The sequence below is a fragment of the Sander lucioperca genome, chromosome 12 (assembly GCF_008315115.2).
Source record: "Sander lucioperca isolate FBNREF2018 chromosome 12, SLUC_FBN_1.2, whole genome shotgun sequence".
NCBI lineage: Eukaryota > Metazoa > Chordata > Actinopteri > Perciformes > Percidae > Sander > Sander lucioperca.
Window position 1 is genome coordinate 12120093 of NC_050184.1, and position 27193 is coordinate 12147285.

Consider the following 27193-nt stretch of genomic DNA (forward strand, 5'->3'; position numbering starts at 1 on the left):
TCTGACCACGAGAACAGAAACAGGACAGCTCACTTCAACGCAGCGTAATAACTCCTGAAAATAATATCCATCTCGCAAATGTATCTGTCTCTGCAGTCATCTCAACCATCGAATACAGCGACAGGAAAATAATACGGCTTTTTTTTTTCCTGTGAAGAAATGTGTCGCGGTGTTGGTGATTTCTTAAAAAAAAACGCACCACTAAATGTTGCGTTAAAATGCGTTGTAACTCGCGTTACTGAGACTGTAACGAGTATAATATTACCGAAATTTAATTAGTAATGCGTTATATTACTGCGTTACAGCAAAAAGGAATACATTACTGTAATTGCGTTACTTTTGTAACGCGTTACTCCCAACACTGCTTGGCATCACTTGACCTGTCTGCAGTGGGGCTACATTTATGAGACAATTTCAAAATTTCCCTTCAAAACATGCTAAAAAAGTTGAATAATTAAAACAAAAAAGCCATCTATACCAAGTCCTTAGAAAACAGTTCCATATTTATTGCAAAATATTTTTGTACAGAATAAAACTGAAAAAACATCAACAGAGGAGGAATGGACAGTAAGGCCAACATCAGAACTCCAAGAGCTGAACTGTACAAACACCAATAATATTTGCTGCTTAAACATAAATTGTTTCCCGCCCTCACAGCGACCTCTTTAAGGGGGAGACAAAGAAAGAATTCAAACATAGTCCCCATTTTTCTAAAACTTTATTGCCTTTGCCTGTAAACCCATCAACACAGAACTCCAATGGACAATCCTTAAAATGTTGAAATTTCTGTAAGAAACTTGTCCCTTGATTGATAATGTTTCACAAAATACAAATATATATACTTGTAAAAAGCTCCAAACAATATGGGACTGATAATATTTTAGAAGTAAGTGTTGTTTCACTCGTCATTGAGAACATGAGAGAGCACTACAACTAAAGTTAGAGGCTAACACGATTAGCTCAACTTCACCAGTAACCAAATGTGCTGAGATAACACTTCTTATTTTGAACAAAATAAAATATGAATGTTTGCTTTTAGTTTACTTCACACTGCTGGAATAACTGAACCCTCACTTGAGCTTGGAGGGGTTTAGCATAGTGCGTCTAGATAAATTCGGGCGTGCATGCCCATGCACATCCTCATGCGATTTGGCACAGATGTAAAAGTTCTTTCCTCAAAGTAAAACTCGTGGTAAACGCGTCTCAGTCTCTCCAGCTCCTTCTCTTACATCTTTTTTTCTTTACACATAAAAAAGGCAGAGTGAGACAGGATACATTTTTCTTCCCCGACATTCAAATGTACATCTTTAACATTGGCTCTCCCAAACCTTGGGATCTAATGAAGACAAAAAAACTCCTGTCTCTGGAAGTTTATTATAGAAAATTAAATTAAATAACGATTAAAATAGATAGGATTTTTTTTTCTCATATGCATAAGCCCTTCAAGAAAACAACACACCAAAACATTAAAAAGGATGAAGATGTACAATCCAGAAGAAAGGGGGGGGTTTCTTCTGAAAGGACTCCATTGGGAAGGTAGACGTGGAACTAGAGGTGCAACACAACAATGTCATGTTTTTGCCCTTCTGATTCTATATTATACAATAGATCTGGTGGATGAATAACAAAACACGAGTATCTGCTGCTTGTTGGTGTCTCTATACCAGTTACATGACAGACAGACTGTGGTCTTCAGACACAAACAGGGTGACCAACATAATGTTTTTAAGCTGACTGCTATTTCTGGGACATTTTGGAGGAACATGTCAGTTTTGTTGCAGATACTATTTTTGCAAACATTAATTTCACTAATGAGAATGACATTTTAAAGGCTGATAAAGTGAATTGTGAGTCACTCACTATGCACAACTTTATTAATAATCTTTTCTTTCAGTGACCCTCCAGTAAAATGATCAGATACACTGTAGCTCTGTAATGGTGTGTGTGTGTGTGTGTGTGTGTGTGTGTGTGTGTGTGTGTGTGTGTGTGTGTGTGTGTGTGTGTGTGTGTGTGTGTGGGGCTCTTTAACCTGTTATGGATATCACAAGTGTTTTCAATGATTTGATACCCTGAGTAGAGGACATAGGCTTGGGGTGAAGTTCAGTAGAAACAAAAACACCAACTAAAAAAAAAAAGGACATTACTAAGTAATACCACCTTTCACACATAAATAAAAACCTTTACTGATCGGTACATTAAAAACCACAAATGTAACCAGAGAGAAATAAAACAACGATGACAAATCACCCATGACAACACAGTCGTTTTCAGCTTTACAATATGCATATATTCATGCATATATAGTGTGTATTTCCCCTTGCATACAGGCAAGTGGTTGGGGACTATATAGAGAGCCTTTAGTTATACCAACTCCCTCTGCAGAGACTAACACTGATTATTAAAAGACTGGTACAAATGAGAGCAAACGTAATTCACAGGACAGGCTGAGGGGCGAGAAGACGGGGACTGATTCTGTGCAGCCTTGTAAACAGAGGAGGCCAGACAGCCAGAGAGGATGATAGGTAACAGACATCGACTTAAAGCAGCAAAGATAGGACAGATTACACGAGGTGGAGGCTGAGTGGAAACGAAGAAAAGAATAGGTGGGGGGCCTTTTTCTCCCAGCTTACCATCAAAGTACTTAAAGTGGCAGCATCACCTCACAACTTCGCCTCGTCTGCTTCCCATTGGTCTCAGTGGAACATCAGTTCTGATGCCGAAAATTAAGTTTAGGTTATCGACATGTTCCTGCCTGCACTGCTCAAGAGGGAAACTACTCAAAATGTAACAGACAGTGGACTCTCAGCAATGTAACACAGCGTCTTATGGTAAAGAAACCTATGGGCTGAGTGAGTATTCGAACAATGGGGGGGGGAGGAGAGAGAATGAGAATGAGGGTGTGACAGGCAGATATAGGTCACTGGGTCTTCAAAGGTACTGTAATAGCTGCCCACCCCCACTTCTCTCCAGCCCCCTCCGACATCCATTTGGGGTTTTTCAGAGCCGAGAGGACAGAAAAGCTCAGACGAATAACTGGATGCGCTCACGGATGGTCTGCCGACAGATCGGGCAGGTCTTGAGCGCGGCGCTGCAGTCGATGCAGGAGGCGTGTCCGCACTGGAAGACCAGCTTGATGTGGTTGTCTATGCAGATGGGGCAGGTGATTCGCTCCTCCATCTGACGGTAGCGAGACTGCAACTGCTCCAGCAGGTTGTGCTGCTCTGAGTTCTCGGTGCCGGGGCTGCAGTCCACCTCCGTTTGGTCTGGGGGGGGGGGTTGGAAGTGGTCATCAACATGGATGATGTCAAACCAATGAAGAACTGAGTTTACAGACTTAGACAATAACTGTAGGTTATTGTTTTCTGATGTTAATAGAAGTCAAATGTAAGAAAGCCGTGCAAGATGAGACTGTCCTGGTGTTCAAAGATAATAAGGCTGCATATACAGCAACTCACCATGGATATAGCATGACTCAAAATGTCTGACAATGTCATTAGTGGCTTGTCCTCGACACAGTTGCTTTAATCTACCATTCATAGCTGTGCATCGCCTCAAGACTGCTAACACAGAAGTCCTGGGATGTCCACACAAAAAGTGCACAGTGCATATGGGACTTTGAAATCATTCAAACTCATGAATAAACATTAAGGCAACAATCAGTCGCAACACTGAAAGCTACATTTAGAAAAAGTGCATGCAGATCATTATAACATTAAAAAGGTTGCTATTTTTAAAAAACAAACAAATCCAAAAATAAAAGCTGTTTAGTCACTATTAGGCTCATCATTATGTTGGACAAAGAGAAATTTCTGTCCCAAACATGAGTATATACATTATATATTTATAGAAGACCTTAATTGTTTTGTCTGAAAATGTTCCATTATATCCTTTTCCTAATAACACATCCCAGATAACAAGAATAAGAGGATTCTTCTTACCTTGTCTAATTTTCTTTGTGATTGTGACTTGGCATTTGATGCATTTCTTCATTCGATGGGCACACTCTGTTTAGACAAGGATCAGGTCAGCAAAGAGATACAGAAGCGATACAAAGAGAACACAACAAAACATCCACCTACAGTATAAATAATTTGTCCACGTTATTTAACACACAAACCAATTATCTGCCTATTGATAACAGTGTGGCCCTTTGCGGCCATTGGCTTCATCAGTGATGGCCATCACAGAGTCCTCCATTAACTCCAGTCTCCACCCACCTTCACAGGCCACGCTGTGCTGGCAGGGGCAGAAGAGAACCAGCAGAGCCAGCTCGGAGCAGATGAGGCATTCGCTGGGCCCCGGCGGCGTGGGAAGAACCAGGTTGGTCATGGTGTTGGGCGTAGTGTGGACCCGCCGCAGGCTGGCGCTGCTCAGGCCCTGTCCACAAGTGAGGGCCTGCAGACGCTGCAACCTGATAGACAGCACACAGCAGTGTTTCATCTCTAAAGCTTTTTTCTGTAGCAGCGGATTTCTGTTCCTCTATAAATTCTAGTTCATTTGCATGTAAAAAAGGCATCGGCAGTTTTAAACACAGCAGTATGAACATGGCGTTAAAAATCTATTCTTTGGTTTATCAATTGTGGATTATGGATGTTGGCACTGCTTTTACAGACATCTACCTGTGTTTCTCAGAAAAGCTCTTGATGAGCTGCAGCATGGTGCTGTCTGCCACCAGGTCCAGGGGACTCTTTCCCTTGTGGTTGGCGTAGTTGACGTCAGCCCCTTCCTGCGCTAGAAAACAAGCGATAGCTGCGCCAACACTCAGCTCGATATTCCCCAGAAGACCTGAAGCGCTCAGCTGTGGATACACAGGATGACAATGGGAAGAGAGGAGGGGAAAGACGGAACAAGAGAGAAGTTGCAGTCAAAACAAACACGATTTTGAGGTAGACCTCCACAAACACACATACTCTCACTAAGGCTAAGAATGGATCTTGTGGAAATAGTATTTGAGAATACATTAAAAACTTAAGGACAGAGATTATAGTGAGCACAAAAAAGGAAATGGAGGTAAAAACCAGTGTGATCCAGCTAAGGCTGATACATAAACCCAAATGTAATCAGCACTGAAGAACTCCCCCAATAACTCATCTGCTGACAATAATGGCCAAAACAGCCCTGGGCATTTAAGTCTAGCCACCTTTGTGTGTGTGTGTGTGTGTGTGTGTGTGTGTGTGTGTGTGTGTGTGTGTGTGTGTGTGTGCGCACGCGCGCTTGGCAGGTACCCAGGATGTTGAGTGGAGCTGTAGTGTTTGCGGTCATGTAGACTGGAAAGGACGTTCTTCATTGGTGCAATGATATTAACAACAACTGATGTAACAGTCATATAAAAAGTGCTGCACAAAGCATGGTGTCAAGGTCTCTTAACGAGGAATATTAAGCTAGTTCTTGTGAGTATTGAGAGTGTGACGGAGATTAAAAGGGATGCTGTGACATTACAATTCTGATCTTCAGCAGCGGGTGGATACAGTTACAATGTTACATTGCAGGTGTTTAAAGCTGCTCTAATGAATACTTTTTTCAATTAACAATGGGTTAGATTACTAAATATAAGTGAGAGGTGTCGCTCGTAGTGATAAATCCACAGAGAATGATCACCTAACTCTGCAGTTCGCCTCAGCTCTACAAAGCATTTTAGTATCTTTCAGCTCATTGTTTTGGTTTTATGACCCACAACTTCACTGCGAAAAAGGCTTAGAAACACCCAGTGTCTGCTACCTGCTCAGCACCAAACAGCAGACAGACACAGTTAGCAGCTAGCTGGTAAACATAGTGGCGCATTTAGCAGCTAAAGAACCAGATATTTCCCTCAGGAGTTGGTGGCAGCAAAAACAGAGCTAAGACTAAATCAACCCCGTAGACTATAAATAAAGACCTTTAGATTCCCTCCCTCTGTTTTTGTTTACCATTTCCTCCCTGCTTCAATATTAGGTCCGTCCTTATCCATCAAGTCTTTATTTACCTTGCTACGAGTCTGTTGAAACTGCATTCATCCTTTTTTTTTTCCCCACCTTTAGTCTTAATCTACCTCCCTTTTAGTGTCTATTTACCCATCATTCCATCTATATTTAACCCTCTTTGAATGTTTCATGTAGTCTTCCTTTGGTCCTTTATTTGTGTAACCATCTCTTTAGTAACCATTCATCTGGGTTTGTTTACACTCTCACCAGTCTCAAGTATTTAGACGTTATTTCACGTCTTTTCATTGTGTTCACATCTTTTGAAATCTGAGTTGTCTCTCTTCAGCTCATTCAGTCCTAACAATACCCAGAATTCAGTGGTAATGCATCACATAACAGCTGTAGTTTCAATATAACTTCCTCCCATTATGAGATGAGTAATGTTAATATTCACAAAATAATATCACATATATAATAATATCATAATTAAGTATCTTGAATGAATAAATAAAACGTATACTATTTGCTGTGGCCTGTAAGTGTAGGCAGCCATATCGTCAGCATGCTTTGTAAAGTAGTGAAGCTTACTTTCTTCATGTGTACATATATTAGCACTACAACAGAAGAAAATCTGCCAGTTTGAGCTTTTAAATCATTTTCCCCCTAAACCAGACAAAACAAAGCTTTGTGTTGACGAATGTATATTAACCTACCCCCACCCCAAACTAGGGCTGGGCAATATGGAGAAAATCAAATATCACGATATTTTTGACCAAATACCTCGATATCGATACCGCAATGATATTGTAGGGTTGACTATTAGTGCTTTCAATAAAAAATCTACACAATGAGATTCTTGATTAATAATCATCGGTAATGTGGATATAATGACTAAGTGGGTAAAGGCAAATAATAGAACAGTTACAACAGTCTGGTAAGTTCAGAAAATGACATCACTTCACTGTAATGCAGCCTTTAAAACCAGGAAAAGACAACACTTATGCCATATTACGATCTAAATCTAAGACGATATCTAGTCTCATATCACGATATCGCTATATTATCGATATATTGCCCAGCTCTACCCCAAACCCTGGCAAACAGTTACTGATTTGAAAATATATATTTTTTTTTTATCCAACTCTAGTTGCTCCCCTTAGAATAAATATTACTTTAAAATGGAAAATAAGTAACAAGTTCAAAGAACAAATAAGCAACATGCCACCTCCCCGTTTGTTCTCACCCTGCAGTAGAGCGATGTGGAGCATCCCTCACTGCTCTCCTCTGTGCTGCTGGTTCCCACGGCGGGACTTAGCATAACATTGGCCAGCTGCGGGCGGAGGAGGGCAACGTGCATGGCCGTGTCACCGTCCTCGTCCTCCATGTTGACGTCGGCGCCCTCGGACACCAGCAGCTGCACCAGGTCGATGTGGCCCTGCGTCACCGCCAGCTGCAGCGCAGTCTGGTTCCGGTTGTTGCGGATGTTGATGTCGCAGCGTCCCTGTGGAAGAGGAGGTGAATGAAATGTATAAAACTATGGTGGTTGCATACTGTACTGCAACTCCTGTTCCGTGTTAATCTATACATACATAGCAGCAACACAGTTTTAAAAGAACTCTGATGTGTTACTGTCTTCAGCTTACCTCTTTGACGAGGATCTCGGCGACATCGCGGTGGTTGTTGAGGGAAGCCAGATGCAGCGCAGAGAAGCCGTCCTCCTTCTTTACATCCACCAGCTGCCGCGCTCTGGCCAGGATCTTCTCTGTGGCCCTGCCGCCAGGACAAACAACACAAGACTCAATTGGGCAGAGTGCACAACACTCCTCAAGGCTCATGGCTATATCTGTAATAGTTGCTCCAGTGCTTTTTGTACTATTCCTCACTTTAAAAAAATGGCCGGCTGCTGAATGTTGCTGTTACCACAACTACCTCGTGCCCAGTAGTAAGGAAAAGGATTCTGATATTGGTTGTTGAGACAAATATTAATATTCTCTTATTAAATGTATTACTACATAAAATATTAAAGAAGCCACTTTCATACTCATATCTTGATTTAGGCTTAGTATTACATACATGAACCTGATGAGACACAGTGACAGTGCATATACATCAACACTGCAGAGAGTATATACCTCTCAGAATATCATCCTGTGCCACAGTGTACTTGACATGAGCATGGACAGAGATGCAGCAGCTTGTACAACTGTTAACAAGCCGATCTAACAAGGAAACAATGAGGCACAACAGGCAGCCATTTCTCACTAAACACAGCCAACTGACCTCTTGATGTACAACTAACCCTTTCTTCCCCTACCCTAAGTGTTACAGGTACATTGTTGCTTTAATCCTTAAATAATAGATCACTTTTATCCTTGTAGCTTGCCATCATCATATTCAGTATTCAACCACAGTGTGCTCTAATATGGACAGAATATCATTATCAACACCTCACAGCTCGACACAACTGAGAACATTATGCTCAAATCTTTCCCGGTCAAACATTTTACCCATCATGTTTGGGCATCCATCTAGTTTTGTCAGATAACAGCTTGTTATCTTTAATGTGAGGAGTTCTCTGAAGGATGTCACCACATTCAGTAAAGTGAGAGTATTACAACTTATTTTGTGTGATTCAGGCAGTAGGCTGATAATGCAGTGTGAAGCTGGGCTGCACTGTTGAGGTGTCCTCTGCTCTGTAGCTGAGCCTGCTTTATGACGTGTGAAATTGAAGCTGACAGCCCTTGCGAGCACCCAGGAAGCTGGCATGCCACCATGAAGGCTTTGGCACGGCGTGACCCAACCTTTCTATGGATGTAAGGCTAATTTAATGTTAGCTCTGCTGGATTTCACTATTTAGAAACACTGGTGTTGCTGAGGTTTGATAGATAAGGCTGGTGTCACAACACACAAGGGATGCTTTTTGCTCCCAGCTGAAAGGGAAATGCCACCTAAATTAAGAATTGCATTATGTTATGTCCATGGCCTTGGACAGAACATGAGCTACTCTCTCTCAAAGCTAGAAACCAGAGAAATAACTCTCAAACTTGTGATGTCATTAAGTACAAAGTGTGAAGCTTCTCCACAGACGATGAAAGGGAGACTGATTTTGTGGACCCACAGAATGTTTTTGATTTTATTTTTTAAACCCACATGAGCTTTATTCTATTGTAGTGTTCTCAGTTGTGAAACAGAAAATGTACTCAAAACATTCCCGTGGGTGCTTTCAGTGTCATATACTGTATAACATTTTTCCCAATTCATTGTCTATGGAGCAGTTCCAGACTTTACACTTGATGACATTACACATTTGAGTTTTAGCACTCTAGTTTTTTGGATTTGGGAGAGTTGTTGTTTACTTATATTTTTGGACCGTCTTGGACAATAGCAATAATATAATTATTTTGAAAATGGGCGTTTCCCTTTAACATTCACTTTTGGACTTCCATCATTCAACTGACCGACATCTCCTTATTAATAAAGAAACCTACTAGAGGAGGTAAATACATTGCAGAAATCTGGCAGAACATCAATACAATTCATACCCAATGAGTAACCAATAAATGTGATATTCAAGCAAAAATACAACCCAAACTGAGGCTTTACAGCTGGGACACATATGACTGACAGAAAAACTGTATTTACAATTTCTTTTTACCTTTTATGATCATTTTTTCTTAAAATTGATGACTGATGAATGATGACTTCATCATGTAGTTATTTTTGAAAAAGTAGCTCTACCTAGCACCGCCACAGCACCAATTTGTAAATATCCTTCTATGACAATGTACTATCTAGCTTTTATTTAAAGTTTTAAGTAAAAAACAACAACAAATCTCTCCCTGAACTTTTATTAAAAACTCTCCAAGTTTAATATTTAACAATTGTCGCTTCCTTTACCAACATAACAAAAGTACAATCGAAACACACTCGATTTGTGACTTAAAGGATCCTTTCTGAAGCTCGACTTTAGTAATTCTACAACCTTTAAAATGTAACAAAATCATCAGACTGAATGACAGATGCACTGACATTAATTATGAGCCATCTCTACCCATCTTTTTTTAAATGATGCATCTAGATAGTGTTATCAGGTTTGTATTACGCTGTAAAATGCCCCCTTGTAGTGTAGAGGGAACATGAGAAATGAAATCATTTTTGCATCAGTGTAACAAGGGGCCTTTTAATGCAGCTTCATTTAAGATAACTAAGAAATGACAAAGTGTACAGGCTCATTAGCAGCAGAGTGCTGATGCATTTCAAATGCATTACTGAGGCCTTGACCGCTGAGAGCCTAGGCTGCTTTGGTACATGTATAGTATGGTCGGGATCTCCGCTGGGTGTATTAAAAGGGATGGAGGCTGTTGGGGAGACATTGTCTTGGAGGTCATTTGTACCCGCAATGCAGCTCCGTGGGTGTATGTGTGTGTTGAAGGTACTGATAGAGGGAAATTCCTGCTTTTTAGTCGGCTCCAGAGCACCTTGGCTAGCCAAAGAGCTCACCTTCGCAGATCTGAAGTAGACACAGCCGTGTCAGTTGTGTCACCTTTGTGCCCACTACGCCTCATTTCTCTGCATTATTTCCATAATCGTTAGTCCTGTGTGTTCATGAATATTCAGACTTGGGCTGACATTTCGGGGCAGTTTTGTACAAACACTCCTTCACGCAGCTAGAGGGCATCTTGGACACACTGGTGATGACTTTTCTGGAGACTGGAGTCATTGTTTGGTTATTTGTGGGAGTCTGCATCATGCTTGTTTGAAACTCGCTTCTTGATCAAAGCTTGATCAAAGCAAAAGAAAGGTACCATGACGAGTTCTAAATCTGGAAGTGACAAAATAAATGAAAAATAAAGGATTTTGATTTCATGTATAGCTACGAGAGTGAGGATGCTGTGAAATCTATCCGCTGTGTCACACAGTTTACTTTGTACTGTCGAAAGGCACAATGTAACTCCAGAAAGACTGGAGTAAATAGGAAGAATAGAAGAAACTGTTGGGGAACAAAAGGGATCTGGTGAAAGTGAGGAAAACATAGAAGCTATGAGGAGGTGAGATTACAGGAAACTGGGAGATATCCAGGCAAATATTCTTACCTTTCAAGTAATTACAGTAAACAGACTAACCATTCTATCCTAACTATCCATTCGCCTCTTCTATCAAGCTGAAAAACTCCAGAAGAAATCTGGCTGCTTGCCTTGTTTCTTTTCTTTCCCAGGACTGTTTGTGAACTTGGCCTCTAGCCCTCTTTTTCCATTTCCTCAGAAAAAAAAAAAATGCTAATAAACAAAACATTCTCATCTTTCTGTCACAAAAAACAACCGAGGGCCACAGCTGCTCACAGGAACTCCAAACAGTGTCCCATCAAACAAAAACTCTACTTTTATGGATGATTTTTCCTTTCAAAGCGGAGGACAGTAAAGCAATTATCAATGGACCAACTAGGCGAAAATCCCAGGCAGAGCTACAGACTGTACTTTGGTAGCTGTAAATAAAAAGTTGATGAACAGCAAAGAGCATAGGAAGGAAAATTCATAATCTCTCTATAAATTAGAGGAATCTATGTGAGTGTGTGTAGTCCCCCGCATGCGCAGTACAGCAGCGATAGCGGGGAGTTGCTGCATCCCTAGAGCTAGAAGGCTCATTGGCTTCACTGGCAACCGGTGTCATTTGCCAAAAAGTGTCATATGCCCAAAAAGTGGTCATTCACCAAAAACTGATTGCTGTCTACCCTACATGCAAATACAATCGTACACAGACACGTTATATGAATGCCCAGGCTCTTGGGCTCTCCAGTACGTTGTTTTCTCCGGCCGTTCTACACGCTGTTTAAGAGCAGAGGCTGGGGAAGCCGCTGGCTGGCAGGCTGAGTCCAGCTCCCTCCCTACCTTGCCCGGGCCACATCGCTACACGCTGTAGCAGCATCCCCAGCAGGCTGAACCGGGCTCCCTCCCTCCCTCGCCTGGGGCACATCGCTACGTGCTGAGCCGCATCGCTACCTGGATGTGTGACGGCTAGACGAAAAAAGGTGACACGGCGAATCTCTAGATGAGCCGCAGCCACGCCTGATTGAAACACGCTCATAGTTAGAAAAAGTTGTGGAAAAAAAAATACTGGGAATCAAGCAATTGGCCCATTCCAAACAAGCACGCGCTCCAAACAGGCACTGCACTAGTAACTATAAATTCTAAATATGGAGAGTTTTGAATTTACTCCACAAAAATGAATAGGTGATAAACTGTGATGACATTTGTTAACCATCAATCTAATGCTTTCAAACTGTATATAACAATTTGTATTTAAGCCAGAACTAACAAGGAAAACATACTGTACAACAAACACAGCACCTGCACTGTATAAATGTACTATAGGCCTACTGATGATATATGAATGGACTGGTGAACTAAGCCAATCCTGAACACTATAAATCCTGTGTCTCTACTTTTGGCGCAGCGGCTGATGTCAAGCTAAATGAGTGCTGGGGAGTGCAGCCTAAACTTCCAGCACTGCACATATGACACTTGCCAGAACAGATCGGACATTTATTAAATGGTCTACTGCGACCCCCACTCCCGTTCTTTTTCCTCTCTCACTTGCAGTTATTGCTTGCCAACTGTCTTTGCCTTGCTCAGTCTACATTTGTCCACACACGGCACTCATGTACATGGCCGTCCTATAATTAGATTTGTTGTAGGATCTTTTTCGACTTGTGTATAATATGAGCTGTGAGGGGGCTGGTTGTAAGAGTGATGAGGAAATGTGGGTCACTGGGAGGTGAAGTTGGGAGGTCACAATTTAGCACTTCAAACTTTCCTTTGACAAGAAAAATGCATTGACTTACGGTCATTTCTTACTGGTTTAGTACATGATAGACTGGCATAAGTAGATAGTGGAGTCTGCAGGTAAATAACCAGAGGACCAAGCTATGGTAATCTACTCACAGCCTGCAAATCTTTACTAACGACAATAACAGGTCTTCCACTCTTTGGAATATAAATTTCAAAGAGATTATCCATCAAATTACATAAAATGCAAATTCTCCAGTTGAAACCTTGAATGAAGTGACAATGCCTCAGGGAGGAAATGTATGGTGATGCTAGTGTTTTTCATTCCTGCTTCCTTTCCTTCATGGCACCTCTTAAAAAAGAGCCAGGGACAATTTTCCATTACATTGTTTTGTTGTAATTTTGGAAGGAAAGTTCATATGAGGTCATGAAAGCCCTGGAGCAAAGAAGCAGGAAGCTCACCATGGTGTGCACTGTGACTATTAAGTAACTCTGTACTGTGAGGGGATTTCACATTTTTTCAAACAGGTGGAAAAAAATATATTTTCTTGATCTTAGCAAAGTGATCTTCCTTACATCGATGTGATTGAAGACCTTGAGTGCACTGGAAACAACTAATTTTTACTTGAATAAATTAGGCGAAAATAAATGACCTGTTAAGGTGGTCTTTGAAGCACTTACTGTAACAATTTAATTGTACTGCTAAAAATAACGAGATGTACAGCACAGTGCACCATGTAAACAGTCTTCACATATTATATCTAAGGACAAGCTGCATAACTGTTGAGGTTGGTTTGTCATGGGATAAAAAAAAGTATCAATTATATAATTTGTATAAGCTAATTCGTAACATTTAGATTTTAAATTGATTAATAACATCATTTTAAAATAAATTCAGGGTACTACTGAGGACTTTCTAAAAAAGGAACCATTCACTTTTGGTATATTCTCTCTACGTTTCCAGACTATTCAGGGTGTGTGGGTGCTGATGTGATGCAACATGAACAGAGGAGGACACACTGGCACACCGAAAAAGGAGCTACACAGAAGAGTCGTGTTTGAGGAATGAAACATTTTCATTATGTGAACATTCAGTTATGTGTTGCATTTCTGCATGCCTGGTCAGTGCAGAGTCAATGCTCAGCTTGTGATTAAGCACCTCCAGTGGCAACCAGCCGAAAACCAACACAGTCAAGATGTATGTACGTATCCCTGGTTCTGCATTGCTGAAAAATGACTACACTAAATGTAGTTTGGGAAGAGACCAAGTCAACGTGTAGGGAAACAGGGTGCAAAAGTAAATGTTGCATTTTTGCCTGCCAGCCTGCTGACAGCAGCAGAAGCTGTGTGGGTGATGAGCTCTCTATCTGTAACTGATAGAGTAGTGTTGAGAGTTGACCTTTGAGTCCTCATTTGAACGCACAGGAGAGATTCCCACACACATGCCCATAACCATCATTTCTAAGGCTTACATCAGATACAAACATTCAAATTACCAAGACAATGAAAACAACTCCGCAGACTAAAAATCACAGTCTGTACATTTTTTCACTTTGCATCTTAGAGAAGCACACTGTTGCAGTTGGATTTATTTGGTGCATACATTCTTGATGGCAAGCCAGATTTAGGGAGTGCACATCTAGAAAACATGGCTATCATTTGTCCATACTAGGGCTGACCCGAATGCTTCGAAGCTTCGACCGATGGCATGGTAATCGACTTCCAAATCAGTATTCGAAAGCTTGTTTTTTCTGTTTTTTTGTTCTGTTATCCAATCCACACTGACTCCATTTTCCTTAAAGGTCTCTGCCAGTCGTCTGTCACCCCAGACAGCTGACTTTAATTTGCCTGTAGTAAAACACGCAAGCTCACAGACAGACTGGAAGCGTTGATCTAACAATGTAGACACGTAAAAAAACACTTGATTGATTGATTGAAGCATATCGGTGACAAGCACCAAGGCTGAATGTTGGAGCCGTTACAAAAGTGCCTATGTTTCAAAACCAGCCACTGGCGACTTGACCAGCTGAGTCGCAGGCCCCACCATCAGCTGGCTTGAGTCGAGCTGAGACAGGCCAGTTCAGACTGCTGCAACCTTTCCCTGCGACGTTCCAAAGCGGTTTCGTCTTGTCGCTAATCTTTGGTATGAACTGGACTTAAGATGCAGGTCTACTAATCCTGCTAGATGAAGACTCCAAGAAAATACCAACTATAGTGAAGTTTGGGTTTTAATATGAAATGTCACTTCTTATAATATGTGTGGCACCTGGGTCATAACTCATAACCAAGCATTAAAACATACTTGCAGAAAGTTTTTATAATCAGTACTCACAGTTTGTTTCCTTTAAGGGCAGCATGATGCAGCAGGTTGAAGCCCCTGTGGTTCTGCTGTGTGAAGTCGATGTTGGGCACCAAGACCATGATCTCGATGATATTGCGGAAATCTTTAGCAATGGCGTCATGGAGCGGTGTGTCCCCATATGAATCCTGATTGAAAGAAAAACTTGATTAACAGTGTCTTAGTACAGAGGAGCAAAGAATGCAATTTTGTCTTCCAAACAGCATCATTAAATCACTGAATATCAATCAATCAATCAATACATATATAATTTATAGATCTATAATATCCTCTATAATACAAAGGTGTCAATCTGCAACCATGACATGATTTTGTTCGCTAGAATTTGTTGTAATCCTGAAATCTAGATTATGTATACTAATTTGGTATCTATATTAACAGCGTGATGAATGCTGCAGTACATTCTGTTTGTACTGTATCTTGCACAAACTAAAAAGTGTGGGCTGCTACTCCATGTTTTTAGCTGAGTAGGAACACTACTCAAGCAGGAAAAAAAATGCTGTTAGTGAATTTGGGGCCTGGTTGCAGGCATGTTAAGACAGGAAAATGCCCTGAAATAGACACTAAATGGCTTTAATGAGTATGAGGGCTGAAATGAAGCAGGGTCACAGCCATGCTGACCTTACAGCATACCACTACCATAAATGTAAACGTGTGTGTTTACAACTGCTTGGAAGGGCAATGTGTGAGTTGCTCTAAGTCATGGCCTTACTCCTCCTGACTGGTAACCAAGCCATTTACAGTAGTTGTAAAGTAGGTGTACAGTAGGTAAAAAAATAGGAATATGACTGGATTCCTGAAACAAAAAAAATATTATAGATGTTTGGATTCTGTTTTTCTGTAAAAGCGTATTTGTGCAGTATGTGTATTGCTATACAAAAAAATCAACTAACTAAGGCTATTTTAGCATGGATTTCATTAAAGAACCTGACTATCTTTTCGCACTTGACAAGTGTCATTGTCATGTCTACAAAGCTAACTGTACAGCTACTAAAACTATACCAGCACAGAGCTGGTTTTCACTTGTTTTTTGTATGCCACAGAATCAACAAACACCAGTTAATGCAGCTAAATAATATGTAAGGATCAAAAAACATGAAAACATGATAAAGAATTAAACACAAAAAGCTTCACTGGGGTTTGCAGGGAAACACATTTTAATCAAAGGCCAATCAGAGGTATTCAACATGTTAGGCCTTCTTACCTGGAGATTGACGTCAGCCGAATGTTCGGTCAGCACTCGCACCACGTCGGTAAAGCCTTTGTTGACGGCAATGTGGAGCGCCGTGCACATGGAGTTGTTCAGAAGGTTGACATTTGCTCCCTTGTTCAACAGCAGCCGTGTGATCTCTGCCTGATTACTAATCCGAAAGAAACCATAAACAGAAAAAGACACATACGCAGATTAATCCTCACTGTCATCCATTTCCGTTGACCGATTCAACATGTCCGAACAGTGCTTTCAATTAAAGTGCTCATATTATGCTCATTTTCAGGTTCATAATTGTATTTAGAGGTTGTACCAGAATAGGTTTACATGGTTTAATTAAAAAAAAAACATATTTTAAAACCTGCCACTTTGTTTGCATGCAAGCCAACAAAGTTATATATAACATTCCAGAGGAGATTTTGTTAAATGGTGTTCTACTCCCTGAGCATGTGTTATGTGGTGAGAGGAGGTGATACAGCAGCTGACTGATTAAGCAACAGTTTAATGCTGTCACTTCTGTGAATAGATTATCACATTACAAGGAAAGAGACAGGCAAGAGCTCTGCTGTACATCTGTCAGTCTCCAGGTCTTTTTAAAGCCACAAGGAGCAGAGCTGCATCTTCTGTGTGTGTGTGTGTGTGTGTGTGTGTGTGTGTGTGTGTGTGTGTGTGTGTGTGTGTGTGTGTGTGTTACCTTTGTACACTCAAATGTATTCAGGAAAACTGTGTTTGTGTCCTTACCCGAAGGCAGTGTAGTGCAATGCTGTGTCTCCATCTTCATCCTTGACTTCTATGGAGCTGTTGGCCTGCAGCAGGGCCTTCACCACCTCCATGTGGCCTTGGTGAGCAGCAACCTGCAGTGCAGTCTTGCCCTGGTTCTTTATATCCACCTGTCAGGAACACAAATGTGGTAAAGATTCATTCGAGGCGATGACAGCCTGGACACTATCAGAGCTGAACATAGACTGGCTGGAAATAATCTGAGCATGTTTGTCATACACTTGATACATAATCCTAATTAGTAGTGGAGTCATCACAGAGAAGATATGTAGTCAAGATCATAACAAAACAAGTGCTTATAACTTACTTTGATTTAATCATGCAACAAGTTATTACTTTTCTTACTAATAAAAAAACCCCATCTCAGACAATATTTTACATTATATAAAGTATACACGCAAGTGATATGAAAAGGCAATTACAATATGTCTATTACTATGTCAACAAATGCTATGATCTACTGTAAATAATGTGTGTGTGTGTGTGTGTGTGTATGTATATATATATATATATCTGTCTTCAGTGAAAGCATATAACCGTTGATTACCGTAAGATTTTTTTTGGGGGGCTTTTTTCCCTTTATTTCAGAATGAGAGAGAGTGGATAAACAGGAAAGGTGGGCAAGAGATGGGAGATGACATGCAGCAAAGGGCCGCAGGTCGGATTCGAACCCGGGCCGCTGCAAAGGCCTCAGCCTACATGGGGCGCACGCTCTTACTGGGTGAGCTAGAGGTCGTCCTGTTAATAATTGATTTTTGTGTTGATTTTTATTTAAAAGTCTCCAGACAAGTACAAATCGGAAAACAGAGTGACTGAAAGAGGATGGGATAATGGACAACAACTTAGAGTTTAGGCAAGAGTGCAGAAAAAAAACACACAAAAATGGCCAAAAGGAGAAAGAAAATTAAATTTTGTATATATACACATGACCTAAGAAGACATACATAAAATAATTAGGCAAAACATATAGGCTGTTCATCTACTTTATCACATGACATCTGACCACCTCATGTTTCATGTTCTAAGAAGCCAATTATCCACTTTTAAACATGACTGAGCCTCTGACATGGAAGATTACTGTGAGAGAAGGTGACTTCAACAAGCATGTTTAAGGCTTAAGTATGGAACGACTACAGAACAAAAACCTCAGTAGACAAAACATTTCATTAAAACTTGTGTGTGACAAATACTGTATATGTCAAAATCTAAGCTTTTTCTAGCTGCCTTGTCTAGGAAGTGATTAGCAAACTCTGAGTAGCAAACTCAGATTTATATGTATATTTTTAAAAATCACGCATGGAAATGTACATAAAAAAATTGTTGCATCGAGATGCATCGATAATCAGTTTAGAATCGAATCGTTGGCCTCTGAATCGGAATCGAATCGAATCGTGAGGTACCAAGAGATTCCCAGCCCTATAGATGAGTGGTTAGAATGGTGAGCTATGGCCCAGGAGTCTAGGGTTTGATTCCCCAGTGAAGACATCTTGTTTCTTTCATTTTGGATTGGATCATTTGCATGCCGTTGTGCAAGTCAGGGCCCGCCCCCCAGGTCAAGAACCACGCAAGTGTATGTATCAACGTCTCTCTGAAGTGTGCGAAATATTGGACACTGCAACGATTTTATTTAGGCCACAGAGCAATATTCCAAAAAGGTGTAATACATGAGTAGTATGGATAACTGTATGTAAATATAGGGTAGCCTACGCCAGGGTACGAATATCATCCACTTCTAATTTATACACTGGTACGAATAGCATACATTGATAATCATACCCTGTAACAACAAACGCGTTGCGCATGCCCTGAAAACTGGCAAACAGACACTTTTATCCAAAGTGACATACATATAAAAACACCAACTTATGTAAAATTATAATTACTTAAGTAAAGAATGTGTGAATACAAATAAAAGATGTTAATACGAAATAAACCCTCTGTTGCGGCAACGGTTAAAGATACAGTCTGTGAGACTGCGACAAACAGCAGTCATTAAAATAAGATTGCTCTTATGATATTTCTGTCTGGATGAAACTGTCTGCATCAGTCATTAAAAGAACATTGAGGATTCTGGAAGGTGTTGCTACTAATAGAACCTGCGAACATCCAGACCAATATGAAAGGAGCTAGGTAAGGGGTTAAATAGGGGGTGCAAATAGCATACATTGATATTTGTACCAGACTGGGTATTAATAGAACACATTGCTGTGTGCACCGGGGTACGAATAGCATTCTCTTGTAATTGCACCAGGGTACGAATAGCATACACTGCTAATTGTACCAGGGGTGCAAATAGCCTCACCCATATATATATTGTAATAGGATGAACAATTTCTGGGCTACTGTATTTCAGACTTTAATCTGAAGCATTTGACAAAGATAATCAACGCAGTGCTGAAAAGGCAATTTTTTGAGTTCCAGGGGATGGTATATTGATGACAATTAATAACATTATAAAGAAAGTTAAGGGAAATGTTTGTTGTCAAATGTTTATTAACAATTCAACTTTTTCTTGAATAAAAATATGCATAAACAAAAGAAGAGCAACATATTCCCTAAACCATGTATTCTATTCTACATACAGTACTATATTCACTACAAGGAGGAGTGGAAAGAATGCTCTGCTCCAGTGCTGTGTTGGAGCATAATAGCACAGAGTCAATAGTTTTGAGAAATATTAGAGTGGTGTGTGAAAATGTGTGGTCTAGTCCAGAGTCAATAGCCCTTAAATTCCCCACCCCATCTTGGTGTCCTGATGGAAAGAGCTCTTGGAACGGGCAGTGGACTGCAGCAAAGAGAAGGAGTGCTGCACTAACCTTGTCAGGATACTTCTGCACCAACTCCCGCACTTTGTTGGCACTGCCGTGAGCTGCCTCAATGACCAGCCGGCTGGGATTGTCCTGCTCTGTGGACTGAGAGAGCAGCTTCTCCAACACTGAGATGACAGTACCTGAACAGGCAGATGGGGAGGGGGGGAAGGGAGGAGGAAAAGGTTGTGAAAAGAGGACAGACAAGAGAGACAAAAATTATTCATTTAGCTAAATCAGTCCAATGTGAACAATATGATTAGAAATGGTGTCGCAAAGCCTTCCAGAGGGTTAAAATAGCAGACACACGGGTTAGTTGAGCTTAATGCAAAACCACAGGAATGAGTCAAAATGCCCCTTCATGCAGTGTAATCTGACCACACACATTCACAAACACACACATACACACATCACTCTGTGCTGAAGCTCCCATCCGCTGAGGTGAACACATGCACAGAACAGATGTAGTCATGATTAAGAGACTGCTGGGAACTTCTGACATGATGACAAATGTCTGCTGTGCTGCCAAAGCCTCTCGCTGTCAACATGCAGGATCATGACATGCTATAGAGAGGAACATTTCAAGAAATGACACCGGCACACACATTGCTGAAAAAAGACAGACAGGGAATGGCTGTGACAGTGGCCATTTATGCCACAGCTGCAGCCTGAATGTTAAAGCATGCATGGCAGAGACAGAGCTGGAATGAGGGCAGGGAAGGATGAATTAATGCATGCAGAAGGTAAAGCTGGAGCTGGAGTGTTAGAGATGAGCCCCCTTGTCCCGGCAGAGGCCTTACTTCCAGATTCGTTGGGGTTCTCGGCTGTCATTAGGTTGGCGTCCACCTCCACACTCTGGGCCGAGAGGCACGCTGGGTTGAATGTCCATGTCTGGCCTCCAAATGCCACCCGTAGGTCACCATCCGCATATACTTTCAACACCTTCCCGGCCTGGCCAAGCACCTAGGAATAAAACAGTTTTAAAAACCAATTTCTGTGCTTCTTTAATTTTAGGTAAATAACCAGGCCACATTCGAGCAAGCGGCTCTGAACTTGATTACTTCCTGACGTACACCCAATTTTAAGGAAGTAGGTCACTTTTAATTCAGAAGTAGGTCTGCCAAATAAAGGCTTTACTTTAGCAAGTGACGCAGTTTACATCATGCACACAGACAGGGAGTAAGCTTAGGGTTTCCAGAATACAACAGAGGTGAGACAAAGTCATTGTTTTGCAAGTCTTAGTTATTATATCCCAAGTCAAGTAGCACAACCAGACATGCAAGTCCAGAGTCAAGACTTGAAAACTCTGTTTAAAGTCCTAAACAAGTTACTATGCACCCTTCCCCAAAGTTGATGCCATTTAAAATTGTGTCTCAGTTAGTATAGTAAATAAATATAGGAAATCATAATAAATCATTGGTTGGTCATTCCAAATCAAAAGGCTTAACTCTAAATTAAGTCATGCGTCATTGGTGAGAAAGTTAGTCGAGTTGGTTACTTTTCTGATTTTTTCAAGTCAAGTCATCATGACCTTAGTCTAAAGATTCATGACACAAGTCTGACTCGAGTCCACACCTCTGCCTCTACAGTTTGGCATGAATTCAGCCTTAATAACTAACGCTGAAATACCATGAAGAGTTAGTACTATCAGGCTAAATGAGCATACAGGAGCCATGCTGTCTGTCCACTCTCCATGGCCAGCCTGCAGTCTCTTCACACTCTCGATGTCCTCCAATACTCTTACTAGTTCGCCAACTCCAAAAGTGTTCACCTAGTGGAAAGAAAGATAGACAAATTGTTAACACACTTGTTAAACTATTAAAATTAGCTGAAAACATACTGATAACCCAACTACACTCCTGTTAAAGTTTGGAACCATGTAAGATCCTACTGTCAGGTCCTCTGGCAGAAACTTATCTCTAACTCATTACCTTGGTGAGGGCCCCAGGATGGAAAGTCCAGCGGATGTTGTTGCTGTACTGGACTCTGACATCTCCTCGGTCAGTGATTCTATGAACAGTCCCGATCCGGCAAATGTACTGCAAACATAAATTGGCTGTGTCACCCAGGGTCTCCCTCTGCATGGCTGTGACCTAAATGTTCCCTTTAGCAGCTGTGATTTGAGAGTTGGATGCTCTGTTTCCTTTCACTCTGTTGCACGCAAACGTCCATCTGAGCCACTTATATAAATATTCTGTATGCCAGGCTCAAGAGACATGTGTTTTGACTGTGAGGCCATGTTTGTCTAAAACATAAAGAGTACACACTATGCGCAAAAGTACATTGCAACTAAAAAAAACAACAAAAAAAAAACACAATATACTTACATTATAGAGGAACTCAACAGGGAGTTATGTAAAGCTGCCTATTGTGTTAATATGTTTGGAATTGTGTGATTTGTCCTTCTGGCAGAAGAGAAGACTTTCATACCTCAGCCATTTTGGGGTTCCATCCTCCGTGGCCTTCCTGCATCTGTCGCAGGATATCCACCTCCAAGAGACATTTGACCTTGTCACCCTGCTGGAAGGAGTGGCCGTCAGCACTCTCCTGGCGCTGCAGCTCTGCGTGCTCTCCTGGAAGGACAGGTGTTACATTAGAGACTTATGAGGGTTTTTGAAGTTTGGTTTTGAAGTCAACATGTCTATGGTTTCAGCCGACATTCATATTCACACAGTTGTAATGTTTAAAAAATGTCATGCAACAATACCACAAAACATTACAATAATACAGGGCAAACTGCCACCCAACAAGTTTTTGATTAACCAATTCCTACATCAGACAGAAATTATTTCTAGGTTGAGGATGAAGTGGAGGGCTGAGCTCCACTTCATCAGTAAGAAGTGACTACAGAGAAAAAAATGACTTTGAGCATACTTTGAAACAGGAATCAGTCTGTCTTACCGAGCTTCGGTAGGTGGTCTTTGTAATAGAAGCCCCCTTGGCCGTCAGACACGTATTTGAGGTCTACCTTGCCCTTGTGGCCCATTCGGTAGACATTGGTGGTGCCATTAGACCAGGTGACGCTGGCCACACTGCGACCAGACTCTGTGTCCCAGCCGCGAATGTCCACTACCTTCCCAACCTTACCCTCCCCGCCTACACACACACACACACACACACATAAATCACACACACAAATATGCAATAAACAATAATGCATCAGTGTGTGGGAGAAGGGGGAGATAAAGGCAGTGAAAGAAAAACCAGCTCATTAAAGAAAGAAAAGTCATCAGATAAACAGAGTGTTTTGATTTTGAGTTTGTTAATCAGGAGAAAAATGTGCGAGTACACATGTAATCATCCATGGTCAAATTTGACAAGCACAATGTAAACATATGAGACAAATGAGATGGCAGACACAGAGGTGTGTGAGAAACATTTTTCCTGTAGAGACATAAGCTGACGAGTGTCAGTCACTTCCATTTTCTAGAGCCAGCTCAGTCCTTAATGGTTTCTTCATACAGTATATCAAAGACCTGACGAAACACAATCCCCTTCTTGATTCAAACACAAAAACAAATAAGAAAAAAATAAGAATCACCATTAAACAATAAAACACTTCACAAGATGGTTTCAGAGCTATACATCAGGTTTAATGATGTAAGAAAACTCTTGTTAAACCATTAAAGTCATTAAGCTGCCACAGTGCCTGACCACACCGGCTAAACCAGTGACCCGTAAGACTACATGGTGGGCCGGGGGCTTCTGAGCCCGCTCAGAGCTGCCTGTACGGCTTACTGCATACACCATTTAAGCCTGATGAGTGACTTAACCAACCCCAGGGCGCTGATTTCAAAGACAACCAAAAGGACATTTTGACTCATTCGCTCTAGCCCAGAAAAGGGAGCGTTGCTATTCTCAGAGACAACGATGACCCCAGACCAGGAAACACAAAGACATATTAGCATTCCCTTTTTTCCCTAAAGGGAACATTTAAGGGCTTTAATTAAGCCCACTAATGTGGAAGATTGCTTTCAATTATTTAAACTATTCCAAATATCAGCCAGTGCAGGCTGTCTGTATCTGAAAGAGAGCACAGCAACAGCGTAGATTTGCAGTTTGACACATAATAAAAAACTGCAGACATTCATGGAAGCCACAAAAAGACATTCTCTTGCAACATGGACTATATTTTAATTGAAGGGATTTCTGAATTTATGCCACTACATAGGGTTGGAAAAAGAAAAACAAAGAAGATAAATGTTACGGAACAAGGGCTCTGTATAGACACTCACAGACATCTGTGGAACAGACTCAGATGAGTCACTGGCAATAAAAATCCACGCAGACACATACTAACACGACATTTCAAGGGTTAATGAGACGTGAGGTTAGAATGTTATTATGGGTTGTGGATGGTGAAACACTTTGAAGATGTACAGCTCCATGCTCAAGAAGGTAGGGGGCCTGCTGAGTCGGCAGCACCAAGTTAGTGGTTAAGAACAGTCCCCCCCACACACCACTCACCGTCTTGGTTGCCCCAGTCCCAGTCAGGTCCACGAACCACTTTAACCCCCTGGAAGATTCCTTTGAGGATGATCCGCGGGAGGTTCTGCCTTGGTGCCAAGCTGACTCTATGATAAGAGCATGGAGACACAGCTGAACAAACTCTCTACGGACCATCTAAGACAATTTAAAGACTTGATATGAATCCCTTAATACAAAACTTGGTTCAAGTATGCATATTAAAACCACAACAAAACATGTAACAGCTTTGGATCTGTGGCAAGCCAAGGCAGACACATGTCCCAAAAGCCAGAAAATATGCAGTATCACAACATTTCTGAGCAAATACATTTAGGGTACTTCATTATTCACAAAGCAAAGAAAATGGCTACTGTACATTGAGTTTAAGACAAATCAAGTTGCTGTGATCTCCTGACAGCTGACTGAAAAGGTTATGTTAAAAGGTACCTTGAGGAGTTTCCATGTACACATGCTTTCTTTTGTTTACATTTATCATTTCTGGCCATAATACATAATGTCTACAGTGCTACCTGTTTCATGTTATCCCGCGCTCATGATATGTGCATCCTCTGCCCTAACAGACGCCTTCTCATTAGTTTACTGAACTAAGGGGTAGTTGTGGTAGTTCTTCCACAAGTGGTCAAGAAATAAGCAGGATATATTGTACTTAAGACAAGTGATAGGATTTCAGGACTGTGAACAGCTAAGATCAGAAACACACATTGAGAAAACCTATGCCTAGCTGCCCTCATTAACACTCTACTATCTAGCACACTGACCAACAGCCTCAACTGCAATTACAGATTCAGACACTCAGGTGAGACAGTCATATCCTCATAATCTGACATACCTTATGGTGAAGATTTGATCAGATCTTGTTGCAAAGGAACTGCCTATTCCCATACTTTCTTGACGAGATCAAACCCCAGCTTCCATTTAAACCGAATAGCTTTTTGGACAGACTCAAAGTCATATAGAATCCAATGTGATCAAAAGAAAAAGAGCCTTGTGAGAGCTGTCGTCCTCAGGGAAACAGAGGCTTTACTGCTCCCACATGTTTCTCTAGCTCTGGAGTTTTCCTTAAAGTTAGCCTTAGCTAACTTCATCCCGCGTCACTGGCCAGATTTTCCAGGTTAATGGGAAAGATCAGTACATTTGGCTCTGAGAGCCAACTATCTCAGTGTGGGACTGGGCTTGGACAGGTCTGTTTCTGAGAACGTTGTGTATCTGTAAACAGAGCTTTGAGCCTAATCCCTGGACAGCAGAGCAGGCCACCTCAGGGCAAAGTATAGAGCATGCATGCATGTGCTTGCATATGTAAATGTCTAAATATATGTACGATATAAATGGAAAAACAAGAAAAATAATGCTGTACATACAGTACATAGGGTCTGTACAAACACATTCTTCTGCATTGCTTCAATGTATTAAATTGGTTGTGTTGCTTTAGTTCCCTTTTTTATTTGAGGAATTCAGGATATAAATGGTACAACTGTGGTAAGACCAACTAGCAGATACAGTAACAGACTTCTTGAACTTGTAGTATTAAGGGTCATGGAGAGAATGTAGCAAGCTGTGTCAATTTCCTGATGGCACAAAGCTGATTTAGCTCAGATTTGAAGGACTGACTGAAAATACACCAAGAGTAGTACTGCTTATGACGAAAGAGCTGTTTAGTAAGAGAAAAGACTAATATTTTTACTATTATTTACAGCAGTAAAGAGGATGTGAACTGACAGATGTCCCTAGAAACAAGACCTCAGTGTTTGACATGTTTGTCAATGTAGCTACTCTGAGAGAGACAACAGCTCTGTCAAGGGATCAAGATTTCTAATCCTGCTCGGCCAAATGTCACCCCTGCACCCAGATAGGATCAGGACAAGATAACCTACACCTACTGACACGACGGACGGCTGAAGTCAACAGTCAGCCAAGGGTTATTTTTACTGTTTGAAAAAGGCAGTGGAATAAACAGAATTAGCATTTGTACGTAGAAATCAAAAGCACCAACACACACATAAATAGGAATTTACATAAAAAGTGGTGACTGTCAGAAAAATACAGTAAGGCTACGAGTTAGTGTTATGACACCAGTTGGGGTCAACCCTTTTTGCATTTACTGTACTTACTGTAATGTGTTTATGGTACCTTAACCTTTACGAAAAATAAAAATCCAGGCAAGAGCAGACTAAGTTTAATCAGACACATCTTTCAAAGCATACATTGTCTTATGTCTAACAACTCTGCTTAGTCCACACTTCACCTACTAAAGCACCGAAACCCTCTACATGACACAGACGAGAAGTTAGCAGTTAGCCCACTACAACCAAATTCAGGTGAAATTCCAGGCAATTCTGACTAGAAGACCAAGAAAGCACTGGAAAACACTGCAGGCCAGTAGTCGGGTTAGATTGGATGTGCATTAAACGTGAGTACTACTGTTGTGTACTACCGCTCCACCTGAATTGAGAAGGTCAGGTGGAGCAGTGGAGCTTGATGTGCGAGTGAAGGATTAGGCACTGAGATGACCCGATGTGTTCCCTGGAACTGTGTGTGTGTGTTGTTTGTGTTGACGAGCCAATTAACAAGCTGCATACCAACCATCTCCTCGTAAACATACGCTGCCCTCAGTACTTTCAGCATGGACACACGTCAATCAATTTCTATTAGGTTAGGAACATTTCAGTTACAATACCAATTTTGCTTGGATATGAAAGAGATTCTACAATTGTACAAGGTTCCCTCTAACCTGCTGCATTCTTAAAAGTATCAATGTTTACATTAAGAGCTGACCCCAAGGCATTTAAATTAATGCACTTTTTATTTAACATGAACACACAATAAAGTGCAGATATCTTTAGGTGACAAAGGCACCCCTTTGAAAAGGG

At 41.1% G+C, this 27193-nt stretch overlaps 1 protein-coding gene across 8 annotated transcripts in view; it reads right to left on the reverse strand.

Moving 5' to 3' along the window:
* Positions 1-482: 482 nt before the first annotated feature.
* mib2 (mindbomb E3 ubiquitin protein ligase 2) overlaps positions 483-27193 on the reverse strand; it is a 48417-nt gene continuing 21706 nt past the window's right edge. For 6 of the 8 annotated variants that reach the window (XM_036008516.1, XM_036008517.1, XM_036008514.1 and 3 more), the window contains 16 exons: positions 24306-24412; positions 22740-22934; positions 22269-22411; positions 21770-21877; positions 21505-21609; positions 20639-20801; positions 19848-19981; positions 16993-17141; positions 16246-16402; positions 15015-15169; positions 7544-7670; positions 7144-7401; positions 4620-4798; positions 4218-4411; positions 3939-4004; positions 483-3263 (listed from right to left, as the gene is read on the reverse strand). In XM_036008516.1, the coding sequence (XP_035864409.1) occupies positions 3022-3263; positions 3939-4004; positions 4218-4411; positions 4620-4798; positions 7144-7401; positions 7544-7670; positions 15015-15169; positions 16246-16402; positions 16993-17141; positions 19848-19981; positions 20639-20801; positions 21505-21609; positions 21770-21877; positions 22269-22411; positions 22740-22934; positions 24306-24412 (2482 nt within the window). In that variant the 3' untranslated portion in view covers positions 483-3021. Of the gene's footprint in view, positions 3264-3938; positions 4005-4217; positions 4412-4619; positions 4799-7143; positions 7402-7543; positions 7671-15014; positions 15170-16245; positions 16403-16992; positions 17142-19847; positions 19982-20638; positions 20802-21504; positions 21610-21769; positions 21878-22268; positions 22412-22739; positions 22935-24305; positions 24413-25155; positions 26177-27193 lie in introns of those variants that run through there. The other 2 variants (XM_036008519.1, XM_036008515.1) reach the window with 2 other exon arrangements.